At 41.0% G+C, this 21,880-nt stretch overlaps 5 protein-coding genes across 8 annotated transcripts in view; 3 read left to right on the top strand and 2 right to left on the bottom strand.

The window, feature by feature from the left end:
- The window catches only part of LOC132786344 (protein roadkill), a 55,534-nt gene extending 41,823 nt beyond the window's left edge, over window positions 1-13,711 (top strand). For 2 of the 4 annotated variants that reach the window (XM_060792855.1, XM_060792854.1), the window contains 7 exons: window positions 10,489-10,639; window positions 11,147-11,268; window positions 11,331-11,492; window positions 11,563-11,858; window positions 11,929-12,107; window positions 12,175-12,317; window positions 12,390-13,711. In XM_060792855.1, the coding sequence (XP_060648838.1) occupies window positions 10,562-10,639; window positions 11,147-11,268; window positions 11,331-11,492; window positions 11,563-11,858; window positions 11,929-12,107; window positions 12,175-12,317; window positions 12,390-12,534 (1,125 nt within the window). In that variant the 5' untranslated portion in view covers window positions 10,489-10,561 and the 3' untranslated portion in view covers window positions 12,535-13,711. Of the gene's footprint in view, window positions 1-1,212; window positions 3,224-10,085; window positions 10,364-10,488; window positions 10,640-11,146; window positions 11,269-11,330; window positions 11,493-11,562; window positions 11,859-11,928; window positions 12,108-12,174; window positions 12,318-12,389 lie in introns of those variants that run through there. The other 2 variants (XM_060792852.1, XM_060792853.1) reach the window with 2 other exon arrangements.
- Window positions 13,712-14,747: 1,036 nt separating this feature from the next.
- LOC132786346 (origin recognition complex subunit 2) lies at window positions 14,748-16,920 on the bottom strand. Its single transcript, XM_060792856.1, has 3 exons — window positions 16,211-16,920; window positions 15,317-16,159; window positions 14,748-15,257 (listed from the first exon to the last, which is right to left on the bottom strand). Exons 1-3 carry the CDS (start codon window positions 16,779-16,781, stop codon window positions 14,821-14,823), a joined length of 1,851 nt encoding a protein of 616 aa, XP_060648839.1. The 5' UTR covers window positions 16,782-16,920; the 3' UTR covers window positions 14,748-14,820.
- Window positions 16,921-17,236: 316 nt separating this feature from the next.
- On the top strand, window positions 17,237-19,697 carry LOC132786341 (T-complex protein 1 subunit alpha). Its single transcript, XM_060792849.1, has 4 exons — window positions 17,237-17,419; window positions 17,736-17,889; window positions 17,943-18,833; window positions 18,895-19,697. Exons 1-4 carry the CDS (start codon window positions 17,347-17,349, stop codon window positions 19,448-19,450), a joined length of 1,674 nt encoding a protein of 557 aa, XP_060648832.1. The 5' UTR covers window positions 17,237-17,346; the 3' UTR covers window positions 19,451-19,697.
- An 83-nt stretch (window positions 19,698-19,780) lies between these two features.
- LOC132786342 (uncharacterized) lies at window positions 19,781-21,604 on the top strand. The gene is made up of 3 exons (XM_060792850.1): window positions 19,781-20,122; window positions 20,187-20,609; window positions 20,666-21,604. The coding sequence occupies exons 1-3, from the start codon at window positions 19,925-19,927 to the stop codon at window positions 20,732-20,734; spliced, it is 690 nt and encodes a 229-aa protein (XP_060648833.1). The 5' UTR covers window positions 19,781-19,924; the 3' UTR covers window positions 20,735-21,604.
- LOC132786343 (probable prefoldin subunit 5) lies at window positions 20,712-21,621 on the bottom strand. Its single transcript, XM_060792851.1, has 3 exons — window positions 21,485-21,621; window positions 21,131-21,340; window positions 20,712-21,076 (listed from the first exon to the last, which is right to left on the bottom strand). Exons 1-3 carry the CDS (start codon window positions 21,581-21,583, stop codon window positions 20,867-20,869), a joined length of 519 nt encoding a protein of 172 aa, XP_060648834.1. The 5' UTR covers window positions 21,584-21,621; the 3' UTR covers window positions 20,712-20,866.
- Window positions 21,622-21,880: the final 259 nt, after the last annotated feature.

Here is a 21,880-nt window from a genome sequence, read left to right as displayed (position 1 = left end):
GATGCTAATTTGCACGCCATAAATGAAACGAATGTGTTGAGTGGGCATGAAGCGAAGAGAAGAGACGACATAGAGAACGAGCAAGAGAGCATGCGAGGAACGAAACTGAAGTGGAGTGAAGAGCCGGCTGATGTTGTTGGGTTTGCTGTGCTAGTTGGGTGGGCCAAGACAACGCCACCAACGACGTTGGCGACTGCAGGCGACGTGACATGCGTTGCCGACAACGCCCCTGACTTAATACACACACAGATGTATGTAACGGCGTATTAATACATACACAAAGATGGAGAGTTGAGTGTGTGTGTGTGCATATGTGCAAACCCCCAAAGGGAGCTGAGGATATATTAGGGGCCAAACGCCGATATGTGTGTGCAATCGAAACTGAAGCTGACGCCGCCGCGCACTTTGATGTAAAGTAGGAAGCGCCGATAAGCCAGCCGCGGCAGAGGCAACAAGGCTACGCGCTTTCGGCGGCTCAATTGATGCAAAGAGAGCGGCAACAGAAGTCTCTGTGACTAAATGATTACGGCTTATCTCTACACGAAGGACCTCCGCTCGCTGCCGATGGTCATTTCATTCCATTGTTGTTGGTCATTCCATTTCATTCCATCACCATCATCATCAGCAGCAGCAGCATTTTGTGGCCTCGTTCGTTCGCCTCGCCCTCGCCCTCGTCAGTCCTGCATTGTACTTGTACATACATACATATGTACAAAAGTAAGTGTGTACGTAGTACAATTATCAGCTGCCGTTGGCCCTCAGTTTAGTGCTCTCTCTCTTTGACTTGCGTGCTCGCTCTCTCCGCAGTTGCGCGCTCAGTGGTTTTTCAGTGTCGCTTCCTTTCTCATACGCTAGTCGACCTCACACAGAGCGCGCCCCACCGACGCGACGCGACCGCCTCTCACTGTGTGTAGGTGTAGGTGTGTGCGTGTTTTACGTTTCGCCACGCTTCAACGTTACATAGAGTGGAAACGAAACAAAAACGAAACGAAGTGAAACGAACGAAAATTGAAACGCTACGAACAGCAGCAGCGCTGCCAGCGTCGACACCAAAAGTTGCCGTGCACTGAAATCGGACAGCAGCAACTGCTGCTGGTGCTGGTGCTGCCGCTCACTCAATAGCAGCGCAAGCAGCGACGCCGTCGTTAGTCGCTCGACTCGTTGCTCAGTTGACTACACTTGGTTCAGTTCTCCGCAAACTTTCAAGCGAAGCGGTTGTGGTTCGTTCTCCTTCATCTCCGTCGTCTTCGTCATAGTCGTTGTCGTTGCGCCCACTAAAAAAAAAATAAAAAGCTGACAGCCCAATAAGCAGCAGCTGCTACAGCAATATAGCAACAACAACAGGCCTACATTTTTTAGATAAAACAACGACGTGTGTGTGTGGAGCGAGCGAGCGTATTGCAGGGTTTCAAAAGTGTTGCAAGCACAACCAACAACCAACAACAACAATAAATAGCCATGATTTTTATAGATTTTTAAAACAAATATCAATTGAGCGCGCTGAACGGTTAATTAAACAACAACAACTACACCAAAAATAATACAAGAGTGAGCAATATAAAATTACTTAATAATTTGTGTGCTTATTTTGTGTGTGTAATAAATGTGTGTGCAACAAGCAGCAATTCATTAAAAATACAGAAAAAATAAAAAATACAAATCAAATCAAATAAACAAATAAATAAAAAGCGCGTTAATTCGATTGTAAAATGTTTGAGCCGTATGTGAAAATCAAAAAAAAGCGAAACGTGCACGAAATTTATCAAAATCAAAATGAGAATGTCGTCGATGTTGTTGTCGATGTGAATTTGGAGCAACAGCAGCAGCAGCAACAGCCCCAACAACAGCAACAACAACAACAGCAACTGTCAAGTGATAATTGTTGCTGCCAAAGTGGCCCGCAAAATAATGTTGCTAGTGTTAGCGCATTAAGCAGCGCATTGGCCGAGACGTCAGCAGCGACGCCAGCAGCAGCAGCAGCAACGGCAGCAACAGCGACGCCAGCAGCAACAACAACTGCGAGCAGCAGCAGCAGCAACAATTGCAGTCGCCTGCAGCAGTTGATATCAACGCCTCCAGTATTACTGCGCAGATCGTCGCTGTCAACGTCGACGTCGACGTCGGCATCAGCGTCGCCGTCAGCAGCGGCGTCAACGTTGCCGCAACACCCACACGCTGTTGTGGCAGCTGTGAGCACGCCAACGCCACCGTGGCAGCAACAAGCGGCAGCGCCTTCGGTTTTGCAACAACATTTGGGTCACCTGAATTACGAAAGTGGAGCAACTGCAGCAGCAGCAACAGCGGCGGCAACCAGAAGTGGCACAGCAACAACACTGGCGCAACATTTGGCAACACCCAGCAGCATATTGCAGGCAGCATTCAGCAACAACAACAGTAGCAACAGCAACAACAACAGCATTAGCGGCAGCAACAGCAACTTGCAACACATTTTAACGCGCGCACAAAGTTCCTCTACCTCCACCTCCTCCTCATCCTCCTCCTCAACCAATTCCAATTCAAGCTCCTCAAACAACTGCAGCAGCGCCTGTGCAGGCAACAGGCACTACAACGGTGGCAACAACAACAGCAACAGCATTATTGCCAGCCGCCTTTTTGGACCAACTTCGTCTAGTGCAAGCTCCAGTTCATCATTAGCTGCAGCGAGTTCATCAGCCTCTGCCTCTTCCTCTGCCTCTGCCTCATCGACGTCGCATCTCCTGTCGCCGCATCACCATCTGCATAGCCATCATTCCGCGTTGACCAATTCCATAACGAATCGTATTAATCAATCGATACGGCGGCATCTCAACCAGCAACAGCATCATCACCACAACAACAACAACAACAACAACAACGCCTCAACCTCAACTTCATCGAACAGCAGCAGCAGCTCGAATTCTGCCTCAGTTGCTGCCTCCTCGTCGCACTATCAACAACAGCAACAACATTTTAATTGCGTGCATCCTGCACAACAGCAACATCAACAACATCAACAGCAGCAGCAGCATCACAGCAACCATCATCACCACAGCAGCAATCACCATCAACAACAGCAGCATCATCATCACCACCACCACCAACAACATCAACAACAACAACAACAACAAAATCAACATCATCAACAACAACAACAACAACAATCTCCTCTGTGCCTAGTATTATTAGTTAAATGCCCAAATTCAAAGGAGTTTTGTAACGCCGCCGCAAATTTCTGTGATAAAAGGTAAATTCAATTCCCAATAATCATTATAATTAAATGCCGGAAAATGCATTAAAAAAAAACATAATCAACAATTAATATGCGCAAAATGGCGCCACAATAACGTTTAAGCGACTTCCGCAGTTTTTTTTTTTTGCATAAATCGGAAATGAAGCAACGCTGTTTATAGGCAAAGTTATGAAGGAATTATAATTGAAATCAGTTCAAATTTGAGCTCAATTATATAGTTAAAATAAATGAATCGAACAGAAAAGAGTAAACAATTAAAGATGCATGGATAAGTTGTAAGGAAAGTGTAGTTAAAATATGAACAAACTTGAGGTAGATTAGAAATTGAAAGAAAAGAAAAAAAATTGAAAACTAATTGGAAATAAATTTTGAATAATTATAATATCAATATTTGAAATATAATATTAGAAATGCTTGCAAAGTTTAAGAAGTTAAAATCAAACCAAATTAGAAAAAAACTAAAAAAAAAATGGTTTTAAGTCCAATCTTAAAAGAAATATGATTAAACTTGAGGAAGAATGGAAATTTTAAGAAAAGAAACAAATTGAAAAATAATTGGAAATGAATTGTAAAGAAATATATTATCAGTATTAAAATATAATATTAGAAATGCTTGCAAAGTTTAAGAAGATTACTCCAATTCAAATCAAACCAAATTAAAAAAAAAAAACTAAATAAAACTAAGTACAATCTTAAAAGAAAACAAAGAAATGTTCAATAAGGTATAAAACTTGAAAAGAAATTTCCAATTGAGAACAAAGAATTTTACAATGCTGACATCAATTTCATCAAGTGAAACTCTGAATAAAATGCTTTAAAGATTCTTTGTGTGTCTCCCAACTAAAAAAAAAAAACTACTTGACCCCATTGAAAACCTTCGAGTGACCTGATCATCCACCTCGTTATACATTTTGATTAGCACTTGAAAATCGTGTTGCATCCTTGAGTTTTGAGCAACAGTAGCAAATTTAGTGTTGTGTTGTGTTGTATTGTGTGTTGTTTACCAACATTGCTGCAGCTTGCTGTTGTTGTTGTTTGTTTGTTGTAGCATATTATAGTGCAGTGTATTCATTTGAATGACTTGCCGTTTTCACTGACATTCATTGGGTGTTATTCATTTGCGAAGCGAGCGAGCAAGCGATATTTGTGCTAGTTTAATTTTCAACCTCGACGTAACCCACTTTACCACCACACTCGACACACTGCTGACCTTAGGCGTCAGTGTTGGTAAACGCTTCGAAAGCCCAAGAACACACTTCAGTGTTCGCCCTCCCCCCCATCTCCTCTCCATCCGACGTTTCTCTCTGCTCTCTGACCTAGAAAGCAACAAAATTAATACAATTTTCGGGGGTAAACAATAATAAATTTAATGCTGATGCGTTTTGTTTGCTTTCGTTGGGTTGTGTGTGCTGCTCCATTAATGTGGAAAGTGGGTGGTTGTGGGTTGTGGGCTGTGGCAGGGGCAAGTCCAAAGGTAAAGCAGCTGCTTGCTTGTCACTGGAGAGTTTTGTTTGTTGTTTATAATCCAAATGAAATTGCTCTCAGGGAAACAGCGTCAACTTTAATTTTGTACTTGTTGCTTTTGTGACCTTGTGGCGCCACAAAGTCCAATGGGAACTCAAGCGATATGGCAATTGTGTGTGTTCTGAGATTGTGCCAAAATGATTCATGCTAATGTTATTTATTGTAAAACACATTTATAAAAACATTCAAACAGTTTGAATTTGTATTATATCAGCTCGATTTTATATTGCTCTAGAAATTCGATAATTTATATGCTTGCGTAGTTTTCAATTAGTTTTTATCTGAAAAATATCTATAAGCAATCTTTAGTTCCCAGCAGAAAAGCAAATTTGTTTTCAGATCTACTACAAATTGGGACAAAATATATATAGAAGAAAAAAGGTACATTAAAAAAAGCTTTTCTAGAGATCGATTCGTGATATCGATGGATAACTGTAACAGTTGTTTGCTGTGGACTGCATTTCAGTGTGGCATTGTTTATGAACTGGGGAAATGTCTGAGTTGTGGTTTTCTGTTGTTTCTTTTATTTATTATTTCTTTTTCAATTTTTTTGCACGCCCTCTGAGCAAACGGGACGGGAAGTTTGCTTCAGTGCCTCGGCGTTGCAAGGGTCCAACGATGATGCTTTGGCAACATGTGGCAGCAACATGCCATGTTAGTGGGGAGCACAGCTATATTGTAAATGCTTATGTAATTATTAAAACACATTCGCTATGATTAAATCCTACTACAAGTTGTTTGTATTATAAATACATTCAACTCTGGCAACTTTCTCATTTTAATATCAATAAGTAACATACGTTGTTGATGTATGTATATGTTTAATAAATTATTTAAAGGCAACTTTCAAAAGTTATACACGCATTTCGCTTGAAATTAAATTAATTAACAACGCAGCAGGCAAAACTGGCAACAATGTTGCCAACAACATCGCCTATAACAACATGTTGCCAAGTGGATGCTAAGCTTAGGCTGAGCTGAGCCTGTCAAAGGCCTGTGTATGTGTGTGTGTGTGTGTGTGTGTGTGCGTGTTTGTTGAACTCTTCGCTTGGGCGCAATAAATGAAATGAAATCATTGCTACAGATATTTCACTTTTCACTTTGCTTAACGCATTTCACCCAATAATCATCATCATCATAAAAAAGGCAACAACAACGATCCACTCTTTCACTTGGGGCCCACATTTTGAATTTAGAACAAATCTCTACGGAAACCACAAGAAGCAAACAAACACAAATTTCTAAGCCAATAAAAAGATATTTGAAGCCAACTAGAGATAGATAGCGAACGAGAGAGATAGAAGAGGATAGCATGCGCCTAGAGAAAAAGTAGTAGAAATCCGGCAACAACAACAACAACAGCAACAACAGAAATGAAAGCACGACAAAAACAAAATGTGAAAACGCATGAAAGCCAATTTCTTGTCGTTTCCTTCGTTGCCTTCACTTCGTCGTCGTCGCAGTCGCCGCACAATTTGTTTAGAAAGTGCAGAGAAATGGTAAAAGCGGCAAAATGCAAACAAGCCGCTACAACAACAACAACTACAACAACAAAAGCACGCCAAGTTTGGCCCAAAACTTGAGTTTGCTGAGCATTGTTAAAAATTGGGCACAAAATGTTTATTAATTTATTGATTTCATTTCATGCCTCAACACGATAATGAAGTACGACTCTAATCATAATGTGACTCGTATGTTGTCTTCTGTCTCTTTTGCACTCGTCTTCTATCCATCATCTACTATTATACAATACTATGCGCCAAGCCACGCGTTAAACGGCAACGTGCTCACTACGACCAGAAAGCGTGAGCGAGATAGGGAGAGCGTGTGTAAGCTGAGCTTTGGCAACGACAACTACGTCATCAAACAAGTTTTGACTTTGCACGCTTTTGTTGTTGTTGCTGGCTTCGCTTTACCGATTACATAAAACACAACGAGTATCGTTTCGCTCTTCGTGCCTCGCAGCGATGTGCTCTCGTTTCACATCGTGGCCCAACTTCGGGTTACACTACGACTGCGCTCGGGTGAAATTCGCTGTCGCTGCGACGCCTACGCGCCTGCGCACACACACACAAATACATACGAGAAATAAATACAGGCCAGTGTTTATGGAGTCTGGGGAGGGGGAATGATGGGTCTCATTTCAATGCCTGCTTGTAATGTTTACGTAATCGAAATATGTTTTCCCTTTGTCGTTATTTGTTATTAACGCAAAAAGAGTGTAAACTTTCATTTATGTTGCAATGCGGCCGCCAAAGTGTCAAAACTTAACGAAACTTAAGCTCTGCCCTCTTATAGCATCGATCGTGCAGAGTCAACTTTAAACTTTTTTGGTCACTTCTTTTTTTAAATCATTAACATAGCTCAAGAGGAGAAATGTAATTAACCTTACCCTAATAGTCAGCAGTGCAAACTTCCAATCTTTGGCAAAAAGAAAAAGAGTTCGCAGCAGACAAATTTCACTCTACTTAAATGATTTTATACATTTTATATAACAACAACAAAAATAACAGCTAGCGACTTTCACGAAAACTGCAAGCAAAACTGCAGAGAAGACAGAAAGAGAGACTGAGACGCTGAGGAGCTTTCTCCTTATGCCTCGGCCTTTGCCTCGACTGCGCTGCGACGGCGCTGCTAAAGGCAAATGGACGCCACAACAACAACAGCAGCAACTGTGACTGCAAAAACAATAAAACGAAACGAAACGTAACGATAAAACGAAACTTGAGCGTGGGAGTTTTGAAAATTAATATGCATTCAAGTGTTGACATCGACTCCAAAATGTGTGTATGCCTCTGTGTGTATTTGTGTGTATGTGACTCCATAGGGCAATACAAAGAAGGGCGATGCAAAGAGAAATTGCATGAGCAGTGGGTGTTTGTTGTTGTTTTTATTGCTTTGGTGACTGCATTTAGTGATGCGGAAGTTAAGAGACGACGGCGCTTTAAGAGTAGTTTCTCTTTTGAAATCATTTTCATTGGCATGAAAGATCACATTATTTAAATTAAATGGCCGTCGTTTCTTCGCTAAATTTATCTTTGCATCGCATTTATACAAATACAAGCAAGTATGTGTGTGTGTATGTAAAATGAAAAGCATTTCCTTTTCTTCAAAACGTTTTTTTCACTCGACTCATTTGTTGTTGTTAGAGGCGAGTGAAAGGAGCTGCTGTTGTTGTTTTTGTTTTGTTGGTGAAAACGGCAACAACAACAAACACGAGGCAGTGAAAACTCATGCGATAATTTGTTGTAAAAAATGAAAATTTTCACCATTTTTATTATTGGCTTGCCTTTTGTTGTCGACATTCGTTTGGAGGCTTTTTATTTTCATTTTTTTCCCTCCCTCCGCTGTGCACTCCTCTATCAAATTTCATTTAAATGCTAATGAAAAGTTGCCGGAAGTGTGTGTGGAAAGCAGCAGCAGCAGCGTCAATTATATAACATGCCTGCTACTCTTGGCGGAAAATTGGTGAAAAGTTGTAAGTGATTGTTGCATTTGGCGCGCTTTTCACTCTTGGCAGCTGAACGCGACCCCCACACGTCTCGCAGTCTTCCTCTCTTGCGTTTGTCATAAATTCTCTTTACATTGTTGACCTGTGTTGCTAGATCGCAGTATAAGCAGCGTGTCCGTGTCCAAATAAATTCGCTTCAGCTGCCGAGCAACAGAAGATGGCAGACTAAGCGCACACACATAAACAGGCATGTGTATTTTATTTTATATGCAGCAGAGTGACCATGTCATTTGTTAGAAACATTTATTACCCCCGCACTGCGAACAACGCGACCACCAACCCTCATTCCTTCAACTCTTAAGGTTCATCCCAATGCTGAGTCATTACGCGCTTTGGGAGTTCTTGACGTTGGCGTCGAGGGCAACAGAGACAGCGACTGCGACTGCGACAGCGACATCGTCACATTAATCATCACACAATATTTAACCTTACCAACAACCACTGTAAGGGAGATTGAGGGGGGCGGAGGCTGCCTCCAAAAAAGCATTTAGTGTCGTTTTCTCTTTATATTTGGTATATGGTATTTTTAACCTTAGCTTGCATAGTTCTGCGCCATGGGCTTTGCCTTGTGGCGGCGCCATCCAATGCCATCAAACCAAAAAAAAGTTTTTTTTATTTTGCTCTGAGCCCTTCAAAGCTTTTTTAAGCGACAGACCGTGAGAGCAATGATGATGATGATGAGAGAGCACAGAAGAGAGAGCGAACAGCACAAGAGAGCGGACAACACAGCTTAAGCTGAACGCAGGTGCTTGTCATTGTGTGTGTGTCTCTCAATGCCAAATCAATGTCATTAACACTAAAGCACACTCACTAAAAATTGAATAAAGCTACTTGAAGGTACTAAACCTGACGATACACAGCGCGGTTGCCTTCGCCGCATGATTGACGTCGCAGTCGGCGTCGACGTTGCTGTGATTTCTTGTTCTTGTTGTTGTTATTATTACTGCTGCTGCTTCCGATGCTGGTTTACGGTTTGTTCGTTCGTTTACCTTGATAAATATTCGCGTCAACCTTTTAACACACGCACGCGCTGTTGCACACACACAGACATACAAACACATACATACGGGTGGATTGAAGGTCCTTTTTGAGGCATTTGATGGCCACTGGCTGGCAGATGTATCAACTCCTTGGTTAATCTGCAGCTATAATAGTGACGGTTCTTCTTCTTCCGTTTACGTGTTGTTTTTGTTGCAGCCTTGTAAAGATTTTTCTTTTGCTTAATTGTATATAAAAATGTTGCCGTTGTTGCTTTTGTTGAGTTGTTCCTTTAGCATCTGCTCGCAGCTCGCATTGTTATTGTCTCTACATGTTTATGTGTGTGTGTGCAGCAGATCCTCTCTTTGCTCTCCCTCACCTTCGTAGTCGTCGCCCATTGTTTGTCAATTTTCCACTCTTGGCAACATTTTTGGCCTTTTGTTTGCTGTCATCTGCGTTTGCTCTTCCTCTTCTGCCTGAGTTATCCTCGCTGTTGAGATTTTCCTGAGCCCACACAACACATCACCAAATTTAGTTTTCATTTACCACTTCAGCACTACAGTTGTCGCGCTGTCCACTCCGGTGCTCGTCCAAAGTTCCTACCAGAAAAAAATTTACTCAAACTGTGATCAGAATCCACACAACATTCAAATTGCTGTTGTTAAATAAAGGCGAACGCCCTGTGCTTTCAAAGCTTTCGCTTTGTCTCTCTCTCTCTTACTCAGTATTAAGCTCGCCCACTCAAGTTGATCGGTCAAAAACGTTTCTCACTCAATGCGAAATAACGTTTGTTTACTCACGAATTTTGCTTTCGCTGCCATTTGCTGCACTTTGCATTTTGGCGCATTCCATTTTGTGATTTCCGTGTGCTTGTTCATCGTCCTCGTCTCCGTGTCTCGTGTATTATTTTTGTGTCGAAAATTATTGTTAAGAACTTGCGTGAAAAAAGTGAAATTTGATTTGAATTTTGTTGTGTGGCAGTTTGATATTTATTGCGGCAAGCTGGAGAACTCGCTGCTGTTAAAGCTGCTCAACTTACTCGCCACACATTCGAGCGCCGATAGCAACTTAGTCAAGATTGAGTTTGAGCGCAGCATCATGGATCTGCTGCAAGAGCCGAGGTCAGCTCAATATTTCAGTTATAATACAATCTATATAAAATATAATATAATCTAGTACTAGTTTTACTCGGTAATTTATGAAATTTTTGCTAATTAAAATTCTTTTTCGTTTCTTCATTTTACAGATTGCCGGTGAACGAATGTCAGGCAAGCCAAACAGCTAGAGTCACCTCGAACCTGCACGCATCCAGTAGCACAATGGCGGTCAGCCGTGTTCCCTCACCGCCCTTGCCGGAAGTTAATACGCCAGTTGCTGAGAACTGGTGTTATACGCAGGTAAGACTTTGAGACCACCAATAATCCACCAAGCCAAGCCAAGCCTTCCCTCTCCCTATCCCTATCCTGCTCTTAACCAAAATGGATTAAATTACAATGCTAAAAGAGATCTGCGCGGATCTGGCTGGTCAATGTTTGCACTCCTATGGATTGCAGCTGCGCTCGAATTTCAATAAACTGTAAACTGAATCCGCATTTTGTGGTTATGTGCACAGGAAAATGCATTTCCGTTAGCTCCTCTTTCTTTCATTCTTTCTTTCTCTCTCTCTGTGTGTCTCTTGTGTCGCAGGTGCGCATTGCATTACAAACTGAAATTTAAACCAATTTCCATTATGGGAAATACTAAAAAAATATATAAGACACCACAAGAAATACGAAAAGATTTTAAGACAAGAATAAACGCAAGCTAAAGTTCTTTAATGTTATGCGCTTGCTTTAGAAACTCACAGAGAGAGATGACTTAAAAATAATATTCTTATTTAACAAAATGTATTTCTCTGATTGCAGGTCAAAGTGGTTAAATTTAGTTATATGTGGACCATAAATAACTTTAGTTTTTGTCGGGAAGAAATGGGTGAAGTACTCAAATCGTCCACATTCTCAGCCGGTGCTAATGACAAACTAAAATGGTAAGTGAAACTAATTAAAATCTGAAATTTGTATTAATTCGTATTCCTCATTTCGTTTAAAGGTGTTTACGGGTAAATCCCAAGGGACTAGATGAGGAAAGCAAGGATTACTTATCATTATATTTACTGTTAGTTTCGTGTAACAAATCTGAAGTCAGAGCCAAGTTCAAATTTTCCATATTAAATGCAAAACGTGAGGAAACCAAAGCAATGGAATCCCAGCGGTAAGATATAATCAAATCTACTAATATTGAATTTGAACTGATTGATAAACTTCTTTCTCTCTCTCTGCAGAGCTTATCGTTTCGTGCAGGGCAAAGATTGGGGCTTTAAGAAGTTCATACGCCGCGATTTCCTTTTGGACGAGGCCAATGGCCTGCTGCCCGAGGATAAGCTGACCATATTCTGTGAGGTCAGCGTTGTGGCGGACAGTGTGAACATCTCCGGACAATCCAATATTGTGCAGTTCAAAGTGCCGGAGTGCAAGCTCTCTGAAGATCTCGGCAATCTCTTTGACAATGAGAAATTCAGCGACGTAACGCTCTCGGTGGGTGGCCGTGAGTTCCAAGCGCACAAAGCCATTTTGGCAGGTAAGTTAGATTGAAAAGTGATTAAATAATCGACTTGCAATTAATATTTATTTCCTTATTTTTGCAACAGCGCGCAGTGATGTCTTCGCGGCCATGTTTGAGCACGAGATGGAGGAGCGCAAGCTGAATCGTGTCGCCATAACCGATGTGGATCATGAGGTACTCAAAGAGATGCTTCGATTCATCTACACAGGCAAGGCGTCGAACCTAGAAAAAATGGCTGATGATCTCTTAGCGGCTGCTGATAAGGTAAGTTCTTAAAATACCACAAATATTTTGGAATACATATTAATTGTATATCTATTTCGTATTACAGTACGCACTCGAAAAGCTGAAAGTGATGTGCGAGGAGGCGCTGTGCGTCAATCTCTCTGTAGAAACAGCAGCCGAAACGTTAATATTAGCTGATCTCCACAGTGCGGATCAATTGAAAGCACAAACGATAGATTTCATTAATACGTAAGTGTTAAATTTAATATTGATTTGTTTATGCATTTAATTAACAATCGATTCGCTTGTTGTAATTTACAGTCATGCCACCGATGTGATGGAAACCTCTGGCTGGCAAAATATGATCACAACACATTCACATTTGATAGCGGAGGCATTTCGTGCCCTCGCAACACAACAAATCCCACCAATTGGACCACCAAGGAAACGCGTGAAAATGAGCTGAAACCATAATGCAGAAGTAAACTGTCAAATAGCATCAACAACAACAAAAAACAACAACAAGAGCAAACACAATAACACCAACCAGCAACAACAACAATACCTACAAGAGCAACAATAATAATTATAATAAAGTAAACAAATGTAAAGCAATTTTCAATAGTTGCCTACAAATTGAAGAAGAATATTTCAACAGATTTCAAACAAATGCAACATTAATTAAGGCAGCTACTAATATTATTATCAATAACAACTACAGTAAAACATCAATAAACTGGCTGCAGCCAGCGGTAGAAGAAGCAACAACAAAAGCAAAAGCAAGCAGCGAAATGTGGATTGTTTCCAAATCGGTTAATTTTATTTTCAATAACTTGATAATTGTAATATTCTTATTTTGTTGATTTATGATTATGTTTAATGTTTATTTTTAAGAAACAAAAACAACAAAAAAAAAACGAAAACAAAAAAACAAACAAAACAATGAGAGAACAGAGAAAAACAAAACAAAAAACCGGAATGCAACAAATTTATAAATAAAAAAAATAATATAAAATGAAATCAATTTAATAAGTGAAGAGAAAGAGAGAGAGGAAGTTTATTAAGAAGAAATGAAGGCAAATATAATCATATGCATAAAAATAATAATAAAATAAAATAAAGTAAAAACTTTGCGTAACTATTATTATAATTATGATTATTATTATTATTATTGTGTAATTCTATTATTATTATGATTACCGCGTATAATTACAAAGCGTACACTTTGATTGTGATGTATATTCGATGAGTATGACTAATGCATAATGATACGGATATGATAATGAAGTTGATTTATATATTGTGTATATGTAAACTCTGCTAATTGAATTCAAGAGAGCATTAAAGGTTTTATTTTTGTATTTACCGAATGAAAAACACTCCCCCCCCTCAACTCCACAAAGCACTCACACACACACATACACTCACTCAATTACACACTGACATCAGCCTCAAGAGAAGAATCTTACTTCATTAAAGAGCTGCAACCACCGCCGTTACAACAACACACCACACAACAACAACAACAACTACAAGAACACCACAAGCAGTAAATTTGAAACATTTGTATACATTAAATTTCTATTCTATTTTCGTTAAACAAAACAAATAAAAATAAACTCCAATGTTTTTTTTGTTTTTAAGTATTTAATGCAAATTTCTTTATTTCGTGTATAAAAAACTAAAAAAAAAATCGAAAGCATTGAAGAAATAAAAGCAAAATGTAGCACTCTGTGTATAGTAAGCAAAAACAACAACAAACAAGTCTTTCTTCTAAACAAATCAACCAACGGCAACGAGTCTTCTACCAGTCACCATATAGAGGGTATATATGTCTGGATTGGATAAGTCTGGACAGGATTTGATCGTTCTTTAGCTGCAATTGATGAAGTTATTTTCCCCACACAAAACTTATTTGCAAATCTACAAAAAAAAAAAAACAAAAGTAATAGCAATTAAAATAGAGCAAGAAAACGAATAAAGTAAAAGTGATAATACTCATCCAACTAACTTATAAATATTCAAGTTTTTATAAGATCGACTCGAATCGAATCGATTAAACTTACAAAATTTGATGTTTACTACCATGAAAAGTGTATCTAATGCAGTTGGATACAAATAAAACGGTTTGCTTGATGAATTGATTGATTGATTGATGATTGTAAATATCTAGCATTAGTCTTTCGATTGTGGTAATACAAACAAAAATGCACAAAAACAAACAAAGGCAAAGGTTAAATGATTCTTATTCAAAAGCTATTCCAAAATATGATCAATATACACATAAAGTGCTGTTAGTCAGAAAATCAATGATGATATAGGTTTGCTTTCACCAGAAAATCCAAACAACGATTGTTATATTTCAATTCCAATTGACCAAAACAAAAACAAAACAGACAAAAAATAAGGAAGCAATTAATTTATAAGAGTGCGCTGTGTGTGAATGATTGAAAAGCGATTGAGAAAAACTAAAAACTTGGAAAATATCAAAAGCAAACATATAACAGCTAAATAAGATACATTTTTATGCATGCCAATCTAAATGTGTAGAAAACAATAAAGGATCAGGAGAACGTAACAGAACGTAACGTAACGTAAATATTGTATGTAATAGAACTTAAAAGTATAAAGTAAATCGTAAAAAGTAAACTGGGGAATACGCAAAAGCCGCAAGAAACCTTTTTAAAAAGCAAATTGTAATTGTATTTAACAAATTAGATAATAAATTAATATGTTCTAAACACGTTAGCGACTATTTCTTCTCCTGCTCATCCAGAAACTGTTGCAACAACGCGCCATCAATCGGAATGGTTAACTGCTCCGAACCATCGACACTTCGCTTCGACTTGACCAATTTGTGATCCAGAAATTCAGTCAATTGAGCACGCAATGCCAAATCGGAGCTGACGAGAAAAGCCTCGCGACAACTCCAATACAAATCCTTGAATGGCATGCCCTGATACGTCGCATTGCCCTTGTTCTTCAACTGGAACTTGACAATTAGCATGTAGATGCCTCGCGAGTTCGTTGTCAGCGAGGAGAAGACGCTGCGCATCGAGGAGAGCGCCAGTTCACCAGAGTTCTGCACCAGCAGCGAGTTCTCGAAGGCCGTTTCATCCGTATACGGCAACATGGTGGTGCAATCCCACCACGAGAAATTAAAGTTGCTTAGCTTGTTCTGGTCCCAAACTAACGAGAGAAAAGTTGCCTATTATTTAAAGTATTATTTCGTGGTAATATCTACTTACGCAGTGGCGTATTGATGTGATCGATGGAGGCCAATAGATGTATATTGGCAACTCGCGCTAGGCGCGATAGAATCGCTTGCGCCTTCACATTGCGCAGCATTGCGCCATCCAAATTATGCACAATCAAATAAAGATGTGTTTCGGGTATGAGCGCAAACTCTTCTTCAATCATGTCCACAGCTTCGTGAGCATTGCCTGGACTTGGGCCTGCATCCAGTATCTCGCTAGTTATGCTATCCAGTACATCTTTAAGCGTTAAACTCGGAAAGAAGCCGTTGATCACCAGCACTGTTTGATTGGCCAGCACTTCACGATGAAACGCTAACAGCAACTGTCGCTTTGAGCCCAAGCCATAGAGCAATATGTTGAAGCCCTCGTTGAGTATACAGATCCATTTGGAGAAGTACGAACGATACTCTTCCATGATGGCATTGATGGCTGTTTCATGTTCCGCTGATGTTTTCATCTCCGCCAGCAGACTAAACAGCCGATCGGCCGCAAGTCTGGGATTCTTTAGGCGATCCAGCGTATGATCAGAGGTGAGTATCTTGCTGCTGGCATGCGAATGAAAGTAGCCATCGCTTTCTGGCACATATTCGTTGGAACGCTTAACCCGTGCTGATTGTCGTTGACGCGCTGCCGACGGCGTCTTGGGCAGAACAGGAACGACAATAGCGCGACGTGCTTTAGCCGGCGTCTTTGGTTCATCATCAGCGGCATCGTTGTCCGAGGTGGCAGAGCCACTGTCACTACTGCTGCTGGAGGAGTGTTCGTCGCTTGGTCGAAAATCACTTTCATCGCCAGAGAAATCCTCATCGGAGTCAGCGACAATTCTGGCAATTTCTAATAAAACGTTTCATTAGCTAAAATAATTTTTAAAGAAGCAACACTTACGTTTCTTAACACGCGTGCGCACATGCGACGGTGTCTTTGGATGATCCGCCTTCTTGCGTTTGGTGTCTGGTGTTTTGACTCCCAATCGCGGTGTCTTTGGCGTCTTTGGAGTGCAAGGAGTGGCATTGAGAGCAGCCAACGCCATAGCATCTCGCTTCTTGGGTGTATTAAAGCCAAACATGCTGGTGCCTGACACATTGTAGTCCGACTGTATCAGTTGCAAGTCTCGTGCATTAGGTTTTGGTGCTCCAACAACATCTACTTCTTCATTCTCCGACTGTAATTCTTCATCCTCCTCCTCCGAGGCTTCCACATAATTGACAACAATACGTTCTCCTGCAGTGGCATCCTTAAAGGCTTGATACTTCTTGGTGGGGCTTGGTTTGCGTGCCGAGCGTCGTGTTGTGGGTTGCTGCTCTTCCACTTCGGCGGCGCTCGATTCTTCTGAATTTGTTAGATTCTCAATTGATTTCAAACTGACAGATTTTCGACGTCCTCTTATTGCCGTTTGCTTCTTGGGTGTTTTATATTCGCCACCAGCTGTTTGGACTTTAGATGGTGTGGTACTCATTATGTTAAATTATTTATTACACTAGCAAATTAATAAATGAAAGAAAAACTAAAATAAATGTTTGCAGAACACAAAAAAAAGTCTTGTTGTTTTTGCCGCGGTTTTCTTGTTGATGATATCGAACGCTTACAGCTTTTCGCCTATCAATAGCATTGCAGGAACAACATTATCGAATTCATAAAATAGTAAATCGATAAATAATAAGATATCGCGCTGCAAGGTCGTCGAATATGACAATTGAAGAAGAAGCACAACGTGTTTGCCGCCAAAGATTTGAATTGTGTGTTAAATAAATTAAAATAAATATCTGATTAATAAGTGTTTATTAAATTAAATTTAGGCAAAAGCACCTAAAGTCAACAGCATATTTATAAAGAGGAGGAAAATAATAAATGTAAATATAATCGAATATTTCTTAACGATATATCGGCAAAACGCATGTAGTTCCATCTCTCACTCTGAGTCAGGCGGTTTAGCGTGCGGCAATTTTTCACTGAAAGCAGAGGCCAAGTGTTATTCATTTGTTTGAATTTTTTTATTAAAAGTAGCAGAACACAAACGAAACATGTCGACATTGGCGAGTCCTTTATCCATCGCAGGCACACGACAGTCCGGCGCCTCAGTGCGTTCGCAGAACGGTAAGAAATCATTGCTTTGAACAACAGCTGCAAAGCCGCCGGGGTCTTTTTTGAAGTCTCAAGCACGTTGCTTGTCATTTGGCTATCCACCCACGACCGCTGGGAACATTCCCGAACAAAGAGATCCAGCATGCTTAATCGCTTTAAATTTGTGTGTCTTTTAACAAATCAATTACAACCAACTGCATATCAATGCCACAAAACATCAGTAACACAGCGTAAAGTGAGGTTATGGCTTTGGAAGCGTCTAGTTCTTTTCTATTTACAATTGGAAAGATTAATTAGTTTTCTTTATTTTTGGTTTTTTTTTTAACAGTGATGGCAGCTCTCTCTATATCAAATATTGTGAAGAGCTCGCTGGGTCCCGTTGGCTTGGACAAAATGTTGGTGGATGACATCGGAGATGTTACGGTGACCAACGATGGAGCCACTATTCTGCGTCTGCTTGAGGTGGAACATCCAGCTGCCAAGTAAGTCTTCTACACAATTAAGTATGTTTACTGTTTACTAATTAGTTGTTTAGGGTCCTGGTGGAATTAGCCCAGCTGCAGGATGAAGAGGTGGGCGATGGCACCACATCTGTTGTTATTTTGGCCGCCGAGCTGCTGAAAAACGCCGATGAATTGGTCAAGCAGAAGATTCATCCCACTTCCATCATCTCCGGTTATCGTATTGCCTGCAAAGAGGCCTGCAAATACATTTCCGAGCATCTGACGGCTCCAGTAGATGAGCTGACGCGTGACTCATTGATCAACATTGCAAAGACTTCAATGAGCTCGAAGATCATTGGTGCCGATGCGGAGTTCTTTTCGGCTATGGTTGTAGATGCGGCCCAAGCTGTTAAGATCACCGATCCCAAGGGACAGACAGCGTATTCCATTAAGGCCATCAATGTGCTGAAGGCTCATGGCAAATCGGCTCGCGAATCTGTATTGATTCCTGGCTATGCCCTGAACTGCACCATTGCTTCGCAGCAGATGCCCAAGAAGATTGTGAACGCTAAAATTGCCTGCCTTGACTTCTCGTTGCAAAAGACAAAGATGAAGATGGGTGTCCAGGTGTTGATCAACGATCCCGACAAGCTGGAGGCCATTCGTGCTCGTGAACTGGATATCACAAAGGAGCGCATCAACATGATCTTGGGCACCGGCGTCAACGTTGTGTTGGTCAGCGGCGGTGTCGATGATCTCTGCATGAAGTATTTCGTTGAAGCAGGCGCCATGGCTGTGCGTCGTGTGAAGAAGAGTGATCTGAAGATTATTGCCAAGGCCACAGGCGCAGCTTTCCTCACATCATTGACAAATATGGATGGTGAAGAGAGCTTCGATGCCTCCATGGTGGGTGAGGCAGCTGAGGTGGCACAGGAGCGCATTTGCGACGATGAGCTCATCCTCATCAAGGGCACCAAAGCACGGTAAGACATTTTTACCCGTTGGCATTGTCAAATTCTATATTAATGTGATCTATGTATATAGCGCTGCTGCTTCCATTATTCTGCGTGGTCCCAACGACTTTTACTGTGATGAGATGGAGCGTTCCGTCCATGACGCTCTCTGCGTAGTGAAGCGTGTGCTTGAAAGCAAAAAGGTCGTTGCTGGCGGCGGCTGTGTGGAGGCAGCTCTCTCCATCTACCTCGAGAACTTTGCAACTTCGTTGTCGTCGCGGGAGCAATTGGCTATTGCCGAGTTCGCCAAATCAATGTTGGTCATTCCCAAAACACTGTCGGTAAATGCCGCCAAGGATGCTACCGATTTGGTGGCCAAACTGCGCTCCTACCACAACTCCAGCCAGACAAACACCAAACACGGTGACCTGAAGTGGACCGGCTTGGATTTGATTGAGGGTGTGGTGCGTGACAACAAAAAGTCCGGCGTTCTGGAACCAGCCATGTCCAAGATCAAATCGCTGAAGTTCGCCACAGAGGCAGCCATCACAATTTTGCGCATCGATGACATGATTAAGCTGAATCCTGAGGATAAGAGCGGCAAGAGTTACGCAGATGCCTGCGCCGCTGGCGAGCTTGATGGTTAAAAGCTATCATAGTTAGTGGCTCATCAACTATCATTTCTTTAACTCGGTTAGGCATTTAATCTTATGTATCACCAACACTCACTGCAAACTTTCGCCCACCCATTTATTTGTAATAACAATTTAATTGTTTCGTTTGCTAACCTGCGATTTGTATTAATTCCGCACCATAATTCAAACTTTCTCATTCACGTAACATGCATAATAAATGGAACTTCAGAATATGCTGCGGCGTATGCCAAAACTACAACTCTGGCGAGTCTAGTTAATGTTTTTATTCTGTGGGATATCAATGAGAGAGAATGCGAAGAGAGCCGGAGAGTCCAAAGAATTTGTCTATTAATAGAGCGTGCATCTATTCTGTCTATAAATACAAAAAAAAAACGAAATGAAAACAAAATCCCATAGCTCACAAGAAAATAGTCTCTGGCGTGTAAAGATATTTAATTAATTTAAATAAAAGATTTTTGTTTAAATATGTCTGAAAACTCTGCTGAAGGCGCCGTTGGAGGCGATGTTAACAACAATGGCACCGAAGTGGAGGAGCAAGTGGAGCAACCAGCTGCACAGCCACAAAATGAGCTTCTCGATATGGTATTCACATTGGAGAGCGAGAAACAAGCGTTGCTAGAGGAGTCTCGCAAAAGAATCGGTGCTCTGCGTAAAGATTTTGAGGTTAGTTTTGAAAGATTCTTTTTAATTAACAAATTATTCATTGGGAAGTCTTCGGTATGTGAAGGAAGCGCGTTGTGAGAATGAGCGGTTGAAGAAGCGGGTGTCCAACTTGGAGCAGTCCCTCAAACAGTCGGTGATGCTGGGCGGCGTGGATGCGCCCAAATCACGTCAAGAGCAGGATGAACTGCTGCTTAAAGCCAAAACGCTGCTCTTCGAGAAGACCAAAGTGAACAAACAGCAGGAACAACAGATTGCTGTGCTCAAGGAGCAAGTTGATTCCATCAAAGAAGTGCTGCAGGTTACCAAAGACATGTTGCAGCTGAAGACCACAGAATGCGAGCACACGGAGGCACGGCTGGAGAAGAGTCAGCTCTGGATTAAGGCCGAGCAGGACAAGTGTTTGTTGACCGAAAAGAAGCTGCTCATCTCGAAGGCTGTGTACGATAAGCTGCGAGCGGAATACGACACACAGTCCAAGATATTTAAGGTGAGAATAAAAGCATCTTAAAAACCCTAGAGCTAAATAAATGTTTTTCCCGACAGGATCTAAAATCCGCCTATGAACAAAAGTTGAAGGTGCTGAGCATCGCATTGGAGGAGGCCAAGAAATAGTTGAACATTTTAATAAACTACATGTTAATTAAATGCACAAATATTGTTTATAAGTTTATAATAATTTAATCATCTTTCATATTTGTTCTGCGTCAACGCGTTGCCGGCCGGGTGGAGTCCTTGACCTAAACCTTAGGCTGTCTGCTTGGCTTGTGGTTGCTGCTGCTGTTGTTGCTGCTGCTGCTGAATCATTTTTGCTGCAGCTGCTTGCTTCACCTCCAGTATACCGATCACAGAGTTGAGGAAACGCGTCTTTTGCAGCTGAATCTTTTCGATTTTCTCGATCTGCTCCTGCACGTACTCGACGCGACGCTTAAAATAATCCTTGGAACCATCCAAATCCTATAAATCAATCCAATGTTAAGTTAAGCAATTTAAATGTATCAAATCAAATACCTTTTCGATGTAGTAGCCGGTGCCAATGTCTATGATAAAGTTGTTGAGGTCCTTGATGCGACCGGGCACGTACATACTGCTGGTGAGTGGCACCAGGATCTGACGATTTTCCCAATCAGGCTGGAACGATTCTAAGGCATCTTTGGAGCCAGCGTATTTCGCTTTGCAGCTATGCAGAGTCGACAACGAGTCCTGTATACTGCTCATCTCCTAAACACGCGAAGTGAAAAACCATTTAATTGTAACATGTGCAACACACCGATGTTGCAACCCGCTCTTGCCGTTGCCCCCTCCCTTGACTCTTTTTGGTCGGTGAGCAAGAGCAAACACCCACATGCGATTCGGTAGACTCACCTGCTCGAACTCTTGCTTGATTTGCATCAATTGGTCCGGACTGAGCTTGGTGAGATCGATCATCTCGGTTTTAGCGGTATTATTTGCGGTCGCAGCCATGTTTTGTGCTTAAACTTATAACTTATCAAAAATAATTTCAATTTTTAGTCACACGCAAATCGTGTAGAATTATAAGTGTGGCCGCAATTTTAATTTGAAAATATACCACTTTCAATGCGAAATAAATACTATATTATACCGAATTTGACCTCAGGGCTGAAGTATAATTGCTTGTAATAAATAATAAATTAATAAACAGAACTAATACGAAATCATAACAACTTTTAGAAAAGGGAAAGACCAAAAGATAAGTTAAAATAAAAATAAGGTATGAACAATATTGAAAATTGAAAAAAA

The sequence above is a fragment of the Drosophila nasuta genome, chromosome 2R, assembly GCF_023558535.2.
Source record: "Drosophila nasuta strain 15112-1781.00 chromosome 2R, ASM2355853v1, whole genome shotgun sequence".
Taxonomy (NCBI): Eukaryota; Metazoa; Arthropoda; class Insecta; order Diptera; family Drosophilidae; genus Drosophila; species Drosophila nasuta.
Note: the sequence above shows the minus strand (reverse complement) of the source record. Positions and strands in the feature narration are given on the sequence as shown.

Excerpts from the sequence above, each read along its gene's own strand:
- LOC132786346 (XM_060792856.1), bottom strand. The coding sequence starts at position 16,781 with ATGAGTACCACACCATCTAAAGTCCAAACAGCTGGTGGCGAATATAAA. Across the intron at positions 16,160-16,210 it reads GCGCACGCGTGTTAAGAAAC|AAATTGCCAGAATTGTCGCT; the intron begins GTAAGTGTTGCT and ends ACGTTTTATTAG. Across the intron at positions 15,258-15,316 it reads TCACATCAATACGCCACTGC|TTTGGGACCAGAACAAGCTA; the intron begins GTAAGTAGATAT and ends TTCTCTCGTTAG.
- LOC132786341 (XM_060792849.1), top strand. The coding sequence starts at position 17,347 with ATGTCGACATTGGCGAGTCCTTTATCCATCGCAGGCACACGACAGTCC. Across the intron at positions 17,420-17,735 it reads CTCAGTGCGTTCGCAGAACG|TGATGGCAGCTCTCTCTATA; the intron begins GTAAGAAATCAT and ends TTTTTTTAACAG. Across the intron at positions 18,834-18,894 it reads ATCAAGGGCACCAAAGCACG|CGCTGCTGCTTCCATTATTC; the intron begins GTAAGACATTTT and ends CTATGTATATAG.
- LOC132786342 (XM_060792850.1), top strand. The coding sequence starts at position 19,925 with ATGTCTGAAAACTCTGCTGAAGGCGCCGTTGGAGGCGATGTTAACAAC. Across the intron at positions 20,123-20,186 it reads CTCTGCGTAAAGATTTTGAG|GAAGCGCGTTGTGAGAATGA; the intron begins GTTAGTTTTGAA and ends CGGTATGTGAAG. Across the intron at positions 20,610-20,665 it reads CACAGTCCAAGATATTTAAG|GATCTAAAATCCGCCTATGA; the intron begins GTGAGAATAAAA and ends TTTTCCCGACAG.
- LOC132786343 (XM_060792851.1), bottom strand. The coding sequence starts at position 21,583 with ATGGCTGCGACCGCAAATAATACCGCTAAAACCGAGATGATCGATCTC. Across the intron at positions 21,341-21,484 it reads TCAAGCAAGAGTTCGAGCAG|GAGATGAGCAGTATACAGGA; the intron begins GTGAGTCTACCG and ends TCGCGTGTTTAG. Across the intron at positions 21,077-21,130 it reads CCGGCTACTACATCGAAAAG|GATTTGGATGGTTCCAAGGA; the intron begins GTATTTGATTTG and ends ATTGATTTATAG.